The sequence below is a fragment of the Euprymna scolopes genome, chromosome 16 (assembly GCF_053919585.1).
Source record: "Euprymna scolopes isolate OS-2025 chromosome 16, ASM5391958v1, whole genome shotgun sequence".
Classification (NCBI taxonomy): Eukaryota; Metazoa; Mollusca; class Cephalopoda; order Sepiida; family Sepiolidae; genus Euprymna; species Euprymna scolopes.
In genome coordinates, this window is record NC_136497.1 from 61879170 (window position 1) to 61892815 (window position 13646).

The 13646-nt window shown below is 36.4% G+C and overlaps 1 protein-coding gene across 1 annotated transcript; it reads left to right on the forward strand.

The window, feature by feature from the left end:
- The first annotated feature begins 1205 nt into the window (after positions 1–1205).
- On the forward strand, positions 1206–7657 carry LOC145296181 (uncharacterized). The gene is made up of 2 exons (XM_080142390.1): positions 1206–1406; positions 6580–7657. Exon 2 carries the CDS (start codon positions 6581–6583, stop codon positions 7655–7657), a length of 1077 nt encoding a protein of 358 aa, XP_079998516.1. The 5' UTR covers positions 1206–1406; position 6580.
- Positions 7658–13646: the final 5989 nt, after the last annotated feature.

The window sequence follows — 13646 nt, forward strand, 5'->3', positions numbered from 1 at the left end:
TAAAATATAAGTGATTTTGCTTCAGTCGTTTAGTCAGTTCTCAGAAATCAAAGGGTGTCGTATCTTAAGTAAGCATTTTATTTCTATATGAGATCAATAGATATTCTGATATGACACTTTTAATTAAGTGTCAAAAGGTTGACTGGCGAAGTTAATTAAACAATAATTAATTAAATTATAATATTAATTGTTTTATTGAACAGTATAAAATTTGTTAAGGTAGCCAACATTTTTTAAGAACCAAGTGTAATAAACTGTCATTGAGTGCAAAGAGATGGCGACCTTAGCAAGAACAGGATTTGACCTATAAATCTGTCAATAAAACAAAAACCATCTGTAGGTGTATTGACCTTTCAAAATTATAAACGAACTATATAAGTAAAATTAATTCGGTTTGAAAGTCCGACATTTTAAGTGCAAAGAAATTGGGAATGACAGATAAAACAAAAACAAAGTGCAGACGTTTGCACCTGCTGAAAAATCATAATTTATCAAATTATAAACAATAAATATATTTTTAAGTTGGCAATCATTTTTGGGTCGGCCTAACTTGGAATTGAGTACAAGCTTGGCACAAGGACTGGGCGGCTATACATTATTCATCAACTAATCACAGAATTGCTCCGTATAGCCCCTCCCAATGATTGCAACTAATTGGCCGATTATCTAAAACCAATCAAAGGCTAACCTGAGTGATTGTTACGACGATAGCTATTAGTCGGCAATCCCCATTGGCTGGCCAATCAGACACTGATTGTTCAAGTATTCGGGCCAATAAATAGAGGATACCCAAAGCGAAAAATCGAGTTGGTTCATTTTTTTGCCGCCGCTTAAAGAACCAAATCCGTTGCCATTCTTCATCAACGCTGCTTAATTGCAGTCAAGAGTTTCTAAGAAAACTTTATTCCGCCAGTCAACCACAATCACTCCCCTTGCGTGGTGTTTGAAGATTGTGTTAATAAACGTTGTTATTGTTTATAACAAACGCTTTCAGACATTTTTTCTTTGATTGCTTGGCAACTTTTCTTCCCTCCAGCAACAAATTCAACCTTCGTCGACTGGGCCATACTCATCAATTCTTTCTACGGATCTTAAAGCAACGTGGGCGTGGAAGGAAACAGAAAAAGACCAGTCAACGTATGTGGTAATCACGAAACCATCGGCCAACTCGGGTTCGTGAAGATATCGTACCACATTTGGTGCCTTAAGACGCAGGATTGACCCTGGTTAATTACCAGACGGATCTCGTCGCATCTGTGTCGCAGAATCCAGTATCGGCGCTTCAAAACACAAGATCGACACTCTGTATATTCACCGGCACAACGACACTCCACCCAGAAACCAGCCTAGGAAGCAATTAGCTCAACCTACTCAAGCCACTCACCAGAAAAGTCCACAGAGTCAGGGTAAGTGACTATTTTTCTTTGTTCTTTGCATTCATTGTGCATGTTGGTTCATTTCTAAATAGCTTCTAGGTGTGTTTATTTTTTTTCTTAATACAATGGCTACTTCTCGTTCAAATATTTCACCTATGTTGGTAACAGCTGGATCAAAGATCCCAATTTTTTCTGGTAGACCGGCAGATCTGAAACCATGGCTGATGGCATTGAAAAAAAAACAAAGGGTCCATAATTTATCGGACCCTGAATTGATTAACCTAGCCTATGACTATTCAGATGGAGTAGTGTCCGAATGGATTGGAACTTATCTTGATGACCATTCGGATACTTCCAGTAAAGCCTTATTCGATGAAATCACAGCACAGTATGGAGAGTTTGTCAACCCTGCTGATGCTGCTCGAGCATTGATTAAGGTGATACAAGGAAAAAATGAATCGCTTGCAGAACTGGCTAGTAGAATGTCAAGTCTTGCAAGGCTGGCTTATAGAGACTCTGAACTGAGAGAAGGGTCAGCTGTACAGGTACAGCTAGCTGAATTCTTCATTGATGGAATAAACAATACTTTCATTAAGGAAGATGTGGCCAGAGCCAACCCAAAGACACTGTCGGAGGCTTTGTCATCAGCCAGAGAAAGTGAAAGGCTTTATGAGCGACTTCTGGGCTGTGGGAAACGAGAAAAAATGAATAATAAATTTTCAGGTAGAAATCATTGGCAACAGGAGGGAATAGGCTCTCATACAGTACTAAGGGAACCAAAGGCGGAGGGTTACCATAGAAAATGGTCTGGAGAGAGTCATGGTTGTTACAGCTGTAGACAACCAGTAAAAAAAAGGGGATTACTTCAAATCAGCATGAACGCTGGAATTATTACGAACAAAGGTGTCCAAAGTCTGAAAGCGGGAATGTAACTTACTCGACTTCAGAAAAACGAAACACCAAGGCACCGGCACAAACAAAAAGTCGCAGAACTAACCATATTCAGTCATTAAAAGAAAAAAAGAATAAGGGTACTCTTGCTCCTAAAAAGAATAATCCAAGAAATTCCTGCTCTAAACGGGAAATGATTAATATTCCCAACACAAAAGGAGCAGAAGAATATGAATTATTCACACAGGGCTCGGACATGACGTGTAGGGTAGATATCATGGGCAAGCAGGTAGAAGCATTGATAGACTCCGGGTCAGAAGTCTCGCTTCTAAAGTCCTCAATTTTTGAAGACCTAAGAGATAGCAAAATAAAGTTGAAAGACTCAGATTTAACAGTAACTCAAGCAAATGGACAGAAAATGAAACTAAATGGTATGATCCACCTACCTATTAAAATCGGAAAGATTAAGACAGGTTCAAAATTGTACATTGCACCTGACTTAGACCAAACCATGATTTTAGGGGAGGATTGGTTAAAAATAAATAAAGCACAATTATGTTTTAATCCAAATCGGCTAACGATAAGAGGGGTAGAAATTCCCTTGGGTAATAGTTCCGGCGGGGAAATTAAAATCTACACTACGGACAGTGTAAAATTACCCCCACGAACTGCTATCTCCTGCGCAGCCAAACTAGTCCCCTCAGAGCCAAATAAAGAAAACCTATACCAGGTGATTTCAACGGAGGAGGTAATACCGGAGGAGGAAGAAATAGTGTTAGTTGAAGCGATAGTAAAAGAAAATGAGAAGGGAAAGATTCCAGTTATGTTGGCAAATTTGGGTAATAAAACTTTGAGCGTTCCCAAGGGTGAAAATTTGGGAAGGGTAGCGCCAATAAGAATTCGGAAGCAAGTCAGGTACATTGAGAAACGCCCAATTAAGATGAGCAAAAATACAATTAATCCTAAGGACATCAACGTACCTAATGAGCATAGACAAGAGATAGTGAATTTAATTCAGAAGAATATAGATGTTGTCGCTAACTCAGATAAGGAGTTGGGACGAACTCAGTCGGTTCAAATGAAAATAGATACTGGAAACAACCCACCCATAAAAATGAAACCGTACAGAACTCCGATACACAAAAGGGAGTTAGTAGAAGAAGCTGTCAAAGAAATGCTGGAAGCTAAGGTGATTGAACGCTCACGATCTCCTTGGAGCTTTCCCATTGTAGTGGTTGACAAAAAGGATGGGGGACACCGCTTTTGTGTAGATTTTAGAGCCCTCAACAACATAACTAAGCCGCTTGCTTATCCACTACCATTAATAGATGATATACTGGCCCTCTTAGGCAAGGCAAGATGTTTTTCCACCCTTGATTTGAGATCAGGGTACTGGCAGGTAGCCCTGGATCAAGATGACCGTGAAAAGGCTGCATTTGTGTGCCACTACGGGCTTTTTCAATTTCGAGTTATGCCCTTTGGATTGGCTAATGCTCCAGGTGTTTTCCAACAACTCATGTCCATAGTACTTGGAGGGTTGGAAGGCTTTGCTATGGCATATCTCGATGACATACTAGTTTTCTCGAGCAATATAAATGAACATTTCCAACACCTTCAAACGGTATTCAATCAACTGAGAAAACATGGGTTAAAATTAAAACTGGCAAAGTGTCAGTTCATGATGGCAGAAACTAAATACTTGGGATTTGTCATAAATAAACAAGGAATCAAGCCAGATGATGATAAGGTCAAAGTAATTCGCTCGATGCCAGAACCTAAAACTGTTAGACAGGTCAGGGGTTTTATAGGCGCAATCGGATATTACCGAAGATTCATACCTGCATTTTCAAGAATAGCTACCCCTCTTATAGCTCTCACAAAAAAAAGTGCTCGCTTTAAGTGGACAGATGATTGCCAGCGATCATTTGATACGCTGAAAGATCAACTGTCAACGATCCCCTTATTGGCATACCCAGACATAAATAAACCTATGATCTTGTACACAGATGCGAGCGACCTGTGTATTGGGGCATGTCTAACTCAACCATGTCCTGAGAAGGACGGTCCTGTCCCAGGAATACCAGAAGAAGTACCTATCTACTTTCTTTCTCACAAGTTAACATCTACGCAACAGAAGTGGCCTGTCATAGAAAAGGAAGCATTTGCTATTGTATATGCTCTCCAAAAACTTGATTATTATCTAAACGGTGCACAATTCGTGATAAAAACAGATCATAAGCCTTTGAAATATCTATTTAAAGCAGATTTGACAAATAAAAAGATACAACAATGGGCCTTAAAAATAAGTGGATACAACTGTACCATAGAATATCTATCGGGCAAAGAAAATACATGTGCCGATTTATTGTCACGTATCCCTAATCAGCTAGAACAAGAATCGACGCCTCAAGAACTTGAAATTGATGATAAATTTTATCAAATAAACATGATAAACTCACATAGGTTGGATTATAGACACACCTTAGATGAAACAGATAGAACGGATGAAAACCCCAAAAAAGAAATGCCCCAATTAGACAGATACAAGGAAGATGAAGAAATTAAGACGCTAAAAAGAACCATAGAGTCAGGTAAAGCATCTAAAGCATTTCTAGAAAGATATATGGTACAAAATGGGTTGCTATACTATCTTTCTGACCGAGACGGAGACGTCCGACCTAGGTTGTATATACCCAAACAGATTCGAGGGGACATATTGAGACAGCTTCATGATAAAATGGGGCATATTGGTATTGACAAGACGTACGAACTCATAGGCAGGAAATATTACTGGCCGGGGTTGTACAAGGAAGTCACAAACCATGTAAACCTATGCGTTGTTTGTCAGTCGAGGAGCGGCAAATCTGAAATTGCACCCCTTGAAGAAACTGATGTCCCATTTTATCCCTTTGAAAAAATTAGTGTAGATGTCTCCGGACCCTATGGGGAAACTCCACAGGGAAATAAATACATAGTTAGCTTTGTGGATTGGCTAACTAACTGGCCGGAAGCCTATGCAGTACCAGATAAGAAAGCTCAGACTGTAGCTAGACTATTACTAACCGAAATAATCCCGCGCTTTGGGACCCCCTTAGAACTGGTATCTGATAATGGCCCAGAAAACGTTAATGAAGTAATGAGACAAACAACTGAAGGTCTCAACATCAAGCACATTGTAACATCCCCCTATCACCCACAAGCTAATGCTAAGGTTGAGCGGTTCCACCGATTCTTGGGAGATACATTGGCAAAGCTCACTAAAGACGACAAGGAAAATTGGGATTTATTCCTGACTCAGGCATTAGCGGCCATAAGATTTTCTATTAATGAAGTGACCGGATTTTCCCCTTATTTTTTACTATTTGGTCGAGATGTAATCTTGCCTATTGATAATCTATTAAAACCCCGTAGGAAATATCTGGGAGAAGATTTTCACCAGATAATCCTCCAAAATCAACATAAGATATTTATGCAAGCTAGGCAGAGGATAAAACGTGCCCAGAAGAAACGAAATGAAAGGGTAAACTTGGGGAGGAAAGAGGTAACCCTCAAAATAGGAGATCCGGTGTATCATAAGAAGCATCTACGACAAGGGAAGCTTGACGAAAAATGGTCTCCTTATTATAGAATAATTAATCAGACAGGTCCAGTAACTTTTGTTGTATGGGACCAAATAAATGGCAAAGTAAAAAAGGCTCATGCAAATGACTTAAAATTAGCAGGAGTAGAAGAATGGGAAATTCCTAAAAGAAAAGAAGCAAATCCACGTATGAGATGGACGAGGTGGGTAGAAGCCCCCTCGGAGACTGATTCGGAGTCAGAAATTGAGATTGAGCCAAGCCCAATTGCTAGATCACAAATAGAAATTGAAGAAGTAGGAAATGCCTTTGTGCAAAATGAATTGGATAGTTGGGAGAGTGAAGACGAAATTCCCCTGTCAGAGTTACGAAAAAGATATCAAGAAAAAGAAGATACACCTTTAAAATACAGATTAAGAAGCTATCAAAATAAAAAAAGGGATGACTTGACATCGGGCCAATCCCATAATATAACTGATCACCAGCTTGCACCAAGTTGTGACTCAGCGAATCAAGCATGTGTGCTGGATAAAATCTAAAACCGGCATTATATAACAGAGAGATGGTTATGTAAGTTTCCATGGATGCGTCTGAAAAACAAAACAAAATAAAATAAAATATAGAGAAGGAATATATAAACAGAAGGCTTGAAAAGAAGTAGTTTTTAAAGTTAGACGGAACCATATTACCTTTCATTAGTAACCGACTGAATTTAACCCCCTATTCTCTTGTAGGATGGCTGAATTGAAGTCCCTACTCCTGCTGAGCATGCTGACAACAGTAGCAGCCCTGCGACATAGTCAGAATGTAATTTTTCGCAAAACAAGTGAAGTAACGATTACAAGGTCAAAATGGTTAATAGTTTTTACGATGAACTTCAAACCCTATTACTCCTTATTAAATAAGTTGAGAAAAGAAATAGACGAGGTCACCTTAGTAGGAAAGGATTTGGAAATTGATTGCATAGCTAATGAAAAAGGGAAATGTTTTAATCTGTGGTGCCCACTTATGCAGGACATAAAGATTATGAAAACTAGTGTGGAGGTTATAGAAAAATATTTGGATGGATTGAAACTATTACAAAATAGAGAAAAAAGATCGGTACTTCCCATAATGGGGAAAGCGTTAAACGTACTTTTTGGGACTATAACAGAGGAACAATTAGATGCCCTAAAGAGAAGATTGAGGACTTCTGAAAAAGGTCAGATGAAATTGGCCCAAGTAGAAAAGGATAGTATTACTATTCTAAATATAACCAGGGTGGAACTAGCCGATAACCGTCGCAAAATAAATGAGTTAGTGGAGGGGTTTAAGGAAATGCAAGTGGAGCTCGGAAATATCACTGGAGAATTAATGATCCGAGTGATAAAACTGGAAGATTGCATAAGAAAATATCTTCGTTTTTTAACAATCATCGAACAATTGCAGAAAAAGTTGCAAGCACTGTTGGACTCCATACAAAACCTGCAAGCACAGTCTGATATGTTAGCTTTGGGTCATTTGTCTCCAAATATAGTGGAACCTTTTGCATTAAAAGACCACTTACTAGAAGTTCAGGCCAAACTACCTCATCACCTAAGATTGCCAGCGAATCCCACAGCTGAGCTGTGGTATTACTATAAGTCATTGGGTTGTCTAACTCTCATCGAAGATGGTAAATTGCTGATTGTGGTGTCACTTCCATTGTTGGATACCGGTAGTATATATGAAGTCTTTCAAGTCATTAATTTACCGATTCCTTATCCACATGAGAAACAGGGATTGGGAACTGTCGCCACATTACAAATTAGAATCCGAAAATATTGCTCTTGATCAAACTAGAGAAAAGTTCATGTTGCTTACCTCTTCCGAGGCAGAAAAATGTACACATGATCTACTCGGAACCTGCGTATCTAATAGCCCGATATATACATTCAGCAATCACCATTTGTGTGTAATCGAATTATTCAAGGATAATAAAAAGGGAATAGGGCAGCATTGTCAAATAGAAGTCCTCCTAGATGTAATGCTGCCAAATGCTATTAGGATAACAGATGGGGCATGGGCGATAGCAGCGAAAGATGAGTTGGAACTATCTCAGGTATGTACCGGAAAACCTCCCAAAACAATAAAAATATCTCCTCCGTTGACCACTCTGCAGGTGCCATTGGGCTGTGGGGTCTATGGCGGCGCTATAACCCTTCCTCCCTATTACCAAGCCGAGGAAAAATTTGAGACCAGCGACTCTTTTTTACCATTGATGAATATCACACTTACTAGTAGATTAAGCCTATGGGAACCTCTAATAAAAGGATTTCCAAACATGACCCCGCAAGCAATCCCTAATGTCGTAAGTCCTCTAAAGAAAATAAATTTAAGGGAATTAATACATAAACTCGATGCACTTAGAGAGGAAAATTCCCTAACAGAAAGTGAACAAGTAGGTAGTTCTACCTGGTTAATTTTGGTAATAGCCATCATCTTATTAATTGTATCAGTTTTGTTAACATCAAGCCTGATAGTACGCCATTGTTTAAGTAAGCTTAAGAGAAATGAACCAACTAAACTGCACAAGAATGTTGGGAGCTCAGGAACGGTTGTCACTGATCAACAGCAGAGACTGGAACAACAAATCGAACTTGAACCAATAGGTGACATACAAACTCCACAGACCACAAATATCCCGAAAGAAGCCTTGCAATTACCATCGGTGGAGATACTTTCAGTGTAATGATCTGAATTTCTTGGAACAATCGATTAAAAAATCTTTACAAATGCATGAAAAAAAAATTTTCCTACAAATGCATTAAAAAAAAAAAAAAAAAAAAAAAAAGAAAAAAATTTCCTACAAATGCATGAAAAAAAAATGAAGGACTCTGCAATGAACATTTATTATTATTGTTGTTGTCATTATTATCATTATATAAAAAAAAAGAGATAATAATTCTGTAAAAAAAAAAAAAGAAAATGAAAACATTTTTTGTAATATTTTAAAATGTCAAAAAAAAAGGGGGGATGTAGAAAAAAAAAGATGGGGTTGTTTGTTAGGATGAACAATTGATTTTTTTTCTATGGACACATACAAAACTGAACTGTGTAATCAATCATTGTAATTATATGTCTTCTGTATGTACCGTTAAACATGATTTACCGACCTTTAACCAAAGGTTAAATGTCGGTAAGTGGGGGAGGAGTATGACACTTTTAATTAAGTGTCAAAAGGTTGACTGGCGAAGTTAATTAAACAATAATTAATTAAATTATAATATTAATTGTTTTATTGAACAGTATAAAATTTGTTAAGGTAGCCAACATTTTTTAAGAACCAAGTGTAATAAACTGTCATTGAGTGCAAAGAGATGGCGACCTTAGCAAGAACAGGATTTGACCTATAAATCTGTCAATAAAACAAAAACCATCTGTAGGTGTATTGACCTTTCAAAATTATAAACGAACTATATAAGTAAAATTAATTCGGTTTGAAAGTCCGACATTTTAAGTGCAAAGAAATTGGGAATGACAGATAAAACAAAAACAAAGTGCAGACGTTTGCACCTGCTGAAAAATCATAATTTATCAAATTATAAACAATAAATATATTTTTAAGTTGGCAATCATTTTTGGGTCGGCCTAACTTGGAATTGAGTACAAGCTTGGCACAAGGACTGGGCGGCTATACATTATTCATCAACTAATCACAGAATTGCTCCGTATAGCCCCTCCCAATGATTGCAACTAATTGGCCGATTATCTAAAACCAATCAAAGGCTAACCTGAGTGATTGTTACGACGATAGCTATTAGTCGGCAATCCCCATTGGCTGGCCAATCAGACACTGATTGTTCAAGTATTCGGGCCAATAAATAGAGGATACCCAAAGCGAAAAATCGAGTTGGTTCATTTTTTTGCCGCCGCTTAAAGAACCAAATCCGTTGCCATTCTTCATCAACGCTGCTTAATTGCAGTCAAGAGTTTCTAAGAAAACTTTATTCCGCCAGTCAACCACAATCACTCCCCTTGCGTGGTGTTTGAAGATTGTGTTAATAAACGTTGTTATTGTTTATAACAAACGCTTTCAGACATTTTTTCTTTGATTGCTTGGCAACTTTTCTTCCCTCCAGCAACAAATTCAACCTTCGTCGACTGGGCCATACTCATCAATTCTTTCTACGGATCTTAAAGCAACGTGGGCGTGGAAGGAAACAGAAAAAGACCAGTCAACGTATGTGGTAATCATGAAACCATCGGCCAACTCGGGTTCGTGAAGATATCGTACCACACTGATAGTCTATTAAATTTCTTCATCTCGAAAATCTTGAGTTAGTGAACAATCCTCCTCTTTTATTAACAACATAATCGACAATAGGAAATAATTGTTTTGGGTTGAGACTCGCTTTAAGATTTCGATTGATAACAATATACAATGTGAACTGTTTGGCTTAATCAGTTCGACTTTGGCTAAAAACAAAGGTGATATCACACTTGTTCTTTGGAGGGCCTGGTCACGTGCAACCAGTCTGACGTTAACCAATCAGCTTTACACGAAAATCGATGTGGCGTGTGTTAATTGTTAAATGATAGGAAATCGCACCGTTAACCAACAATGCCCAAGTATAAATTGTACCACACAACTATTTTTTGTCAGTTCAAGAGACAAGCTATATGGAGAGACACTGAGACAGAAAGAGCTTAGGTTCGTTTGAGTTTTAGGCGTAATTCTTGTTACATTTATCGCTATTGTCAGAAGTGATCGATCATCGCTTTCGTTTTGTTTTGCCTTTTCTTTTTCTCTCGCTGGTAGTAGCGGCACATAAACCCGTTGTAGAGGACCTCACATGCATAACAACACTATCACCTCTTTAACGACGAAACTTTCTAGAAAACGATACTAATAACGTTCATATTGTACTTTCACATTGTGAAGTTTCAAGAACTTTTATAATCGAACTTTTTGTCTATAAAACCCAATTCAAATGTTCATTTGTGAAAAATAATCAAGGATCGTGTGATCGACGTGCATTTCGATAATATTGTTACATCTGTATTGATTACAATAAAATGATACCTTCATTATTGATCTTTCAACTAAAAAACTATAGGTGCTATTGCGGTCCAATCCGTTTCCGATATTGAGTTAACATATATCATTTTCTTTCTTTACATTTAGTGGTGTAGCATAAGGAATGCCAGACTATGCCAGATGACCTTGCTAGGATACATTGGTTGCTTGAAATCAACTTCTAGTTGAAATAAATGTTTATAATAGAAATATATTCTTAAAATGAATCCATAGGCTATATTAGAAAATGTTTCACTACTCGTTTAGATTGATTCGAAGGAGGAAACCTTTCTCAATCAGAATACTCGGACTGGAAAATAAAACTCGCGAGTTATGAATTAAATGAGTCAATGATAACATATCTTCTTCCGTGTAAGTTATGTTTCCATTTGAAACCTAGCAATTCTAGCAGAATTGTTTTATTTTTGTTCCTAATTAATTGAATTTTGAAAGATTTGGATTGAACTTTAATAACAATTATTGCGCTGGAAAAAACAATTGAAAATAAATTAATCAGGATTCAACATCGATTTTTTCTATGTTGTTTTATTGTTTCTTGTTATAGTGATTTGCAACTCTTGTGTAAATGTTCCTAGCTATAAATAATAGTAAAAACCGCTTTTAGTGAAAGTGAATATTATCTTGTTTTTGTTAATATTTATGGCCGTTTACATGGCAACCACATGCACACACACACACACGCACACATATATATATATATATATATATGTATATTATTTTGCACTCTGTTGTTTTATCGCCCTTAACAAGGCTACGACATATATGTATGTGTGTGTGTGTTTTATACGTGTTACAGTATATGTTGCTAACAAAAAATACTGTTGCCTTTTGTTGTTGCTGGTGGCATAAAAAGAGCTTTACGTGAGAATGGAATTCGTAGTAAAGCTTTGACTACGATGCCCCTCTTTAGTTTCACAGCTTATATAAATATGGGCATTACTGTAAGTAAAATAATTGACTCATAATTGTTTCGTCTAGAACCCTACTTATATTAATTAACTTGGGCCAACTCAACAGCATAATGTATAAATCAATCCTGGCCAAAGTAGAAACTATGTAGAACACTGATTTTATTCAAAATTAGATATTAGATTGCAGAGATATCTTAAGAGTATTAGTTTGTAAATGGAAAATAAAAGAGTTGTTTATGGTATAAAAAATGTCGCAGTTAAACACCTTAAACAATGCAACACGGGAACTCCTAGAATACAATAATGAATAATAGTAAAGAATGCAACATATAAAAAATTCTTGGATCATAAACTGTGTAGATGTGTACGGTCTAAAGTTTACTTGCTTATAGATTTTGTAAGCATCATGCGTTTCTCATATTTGTGTCATCTGTAGTTGAATTCTATGCCAACTATTATCATAGTCATTATCTATTTTGTTTTAGAAAGAATGGAAAAACAAAAATATAAGTTCTTCTGTGAAAACAAAGATAATAAAACAAGTTAAAATGTAATATTATCGATGTTAAACACGTATATTACTTCTTTTACAAATAATGAAATTTGTTGACAAACAAAAAAATATTAATAATTTTGATAATTTAAGGCGAACATCAATCTCGTATAATTTGGATTCTTCGAACTACTGTTCTCATCTTGAGTGTGATTTTCAAAACGTTTCGATGTAACCTCCGACTTTCTTCAGATATATCTTGTCGAAATCAGTAATGTTTCTATCGAACTCAGGAATTTGGACGGAATTTCGCGCGGAACATTTTATTCAATTCATGGGGGTGGCGTGCTCTTGTTCCGACAGCCATGACTGGATAAAGGTTCTAATTAATTCGCAATTTGTGGGCGACCGAAAAATGCAATTTGTCTTTCACAATCTAACCCCCCTCTATTTATGCTGAAGAGGAGAACATAACCAGAAATATTTTACTTTATTTCTCGATTATTTTATTTGTAAATATTAAATGAATAAACGGATATTGTTTCTGAAACGATCATACATATTAATTTGATTTTGCTATGCAAAAGGTGATTGTGTAATATCAATAATAAATCGTAAGATAACCGCCGAAACTTACCAAAATATTCTGCAAGACAATTTAATGACTTCTGTTGACCAGTTTCGGCAACCTCCTTGTATTTTTCAATAGGATAATGATCCTAAGCTGTATCTACAAAAAAAAAAGGTTCGCTGAAAAAAACGCTTATGTTTTGCAATGACCATTCAGTCCCCGGACTTGAACCCAATCGAGAATTCATGGCTATATTTGGAAATTCAAATTGGAAAAAGAAAACATCAAGAATCTGAAGACAATACGTTAAGCAGAGTTGAATAAAAACAGTCAATTTGTGCAGATCATTAGGTGGAAGGTACAGGAACAGACTAGTAGCTATTGAACTCAATACAGGATATTAAATTAAATTAATATGCTTTTGTTATTTTGTGTAAATATTTTTTAGGTCCTTATAATGAAAATAATGTATTGTTTATTATTATTTTAAGTTGTATGAATCTTTATACATAAAATGTATCGAATTTTATTTCAGTTAAAGATTTTACATACATTAAAATACAAGTTTTTATGTTTACAAATATTTTTTCACCACACTGTGTATATATATATATATCTATATGTATATATATATATATATATATATATATATATGTATATATATATATATATATACGATAAGAATAAAGCAATAACCGTGAAGCTTTTACCGAGTTTTATGTAAATACTTCCCCAGGACTGCGCAAAAACACCAGTAAATTACCTAT

Coding starts and splice junctions, on each gene's coding strand:
- LOC145296181 (XM_080142390.1), top strand. CDS start 6,581: ATGGCTGAATTGAAGTCCCTACTCCTGCTGAGCATGCTGACAACAGTA.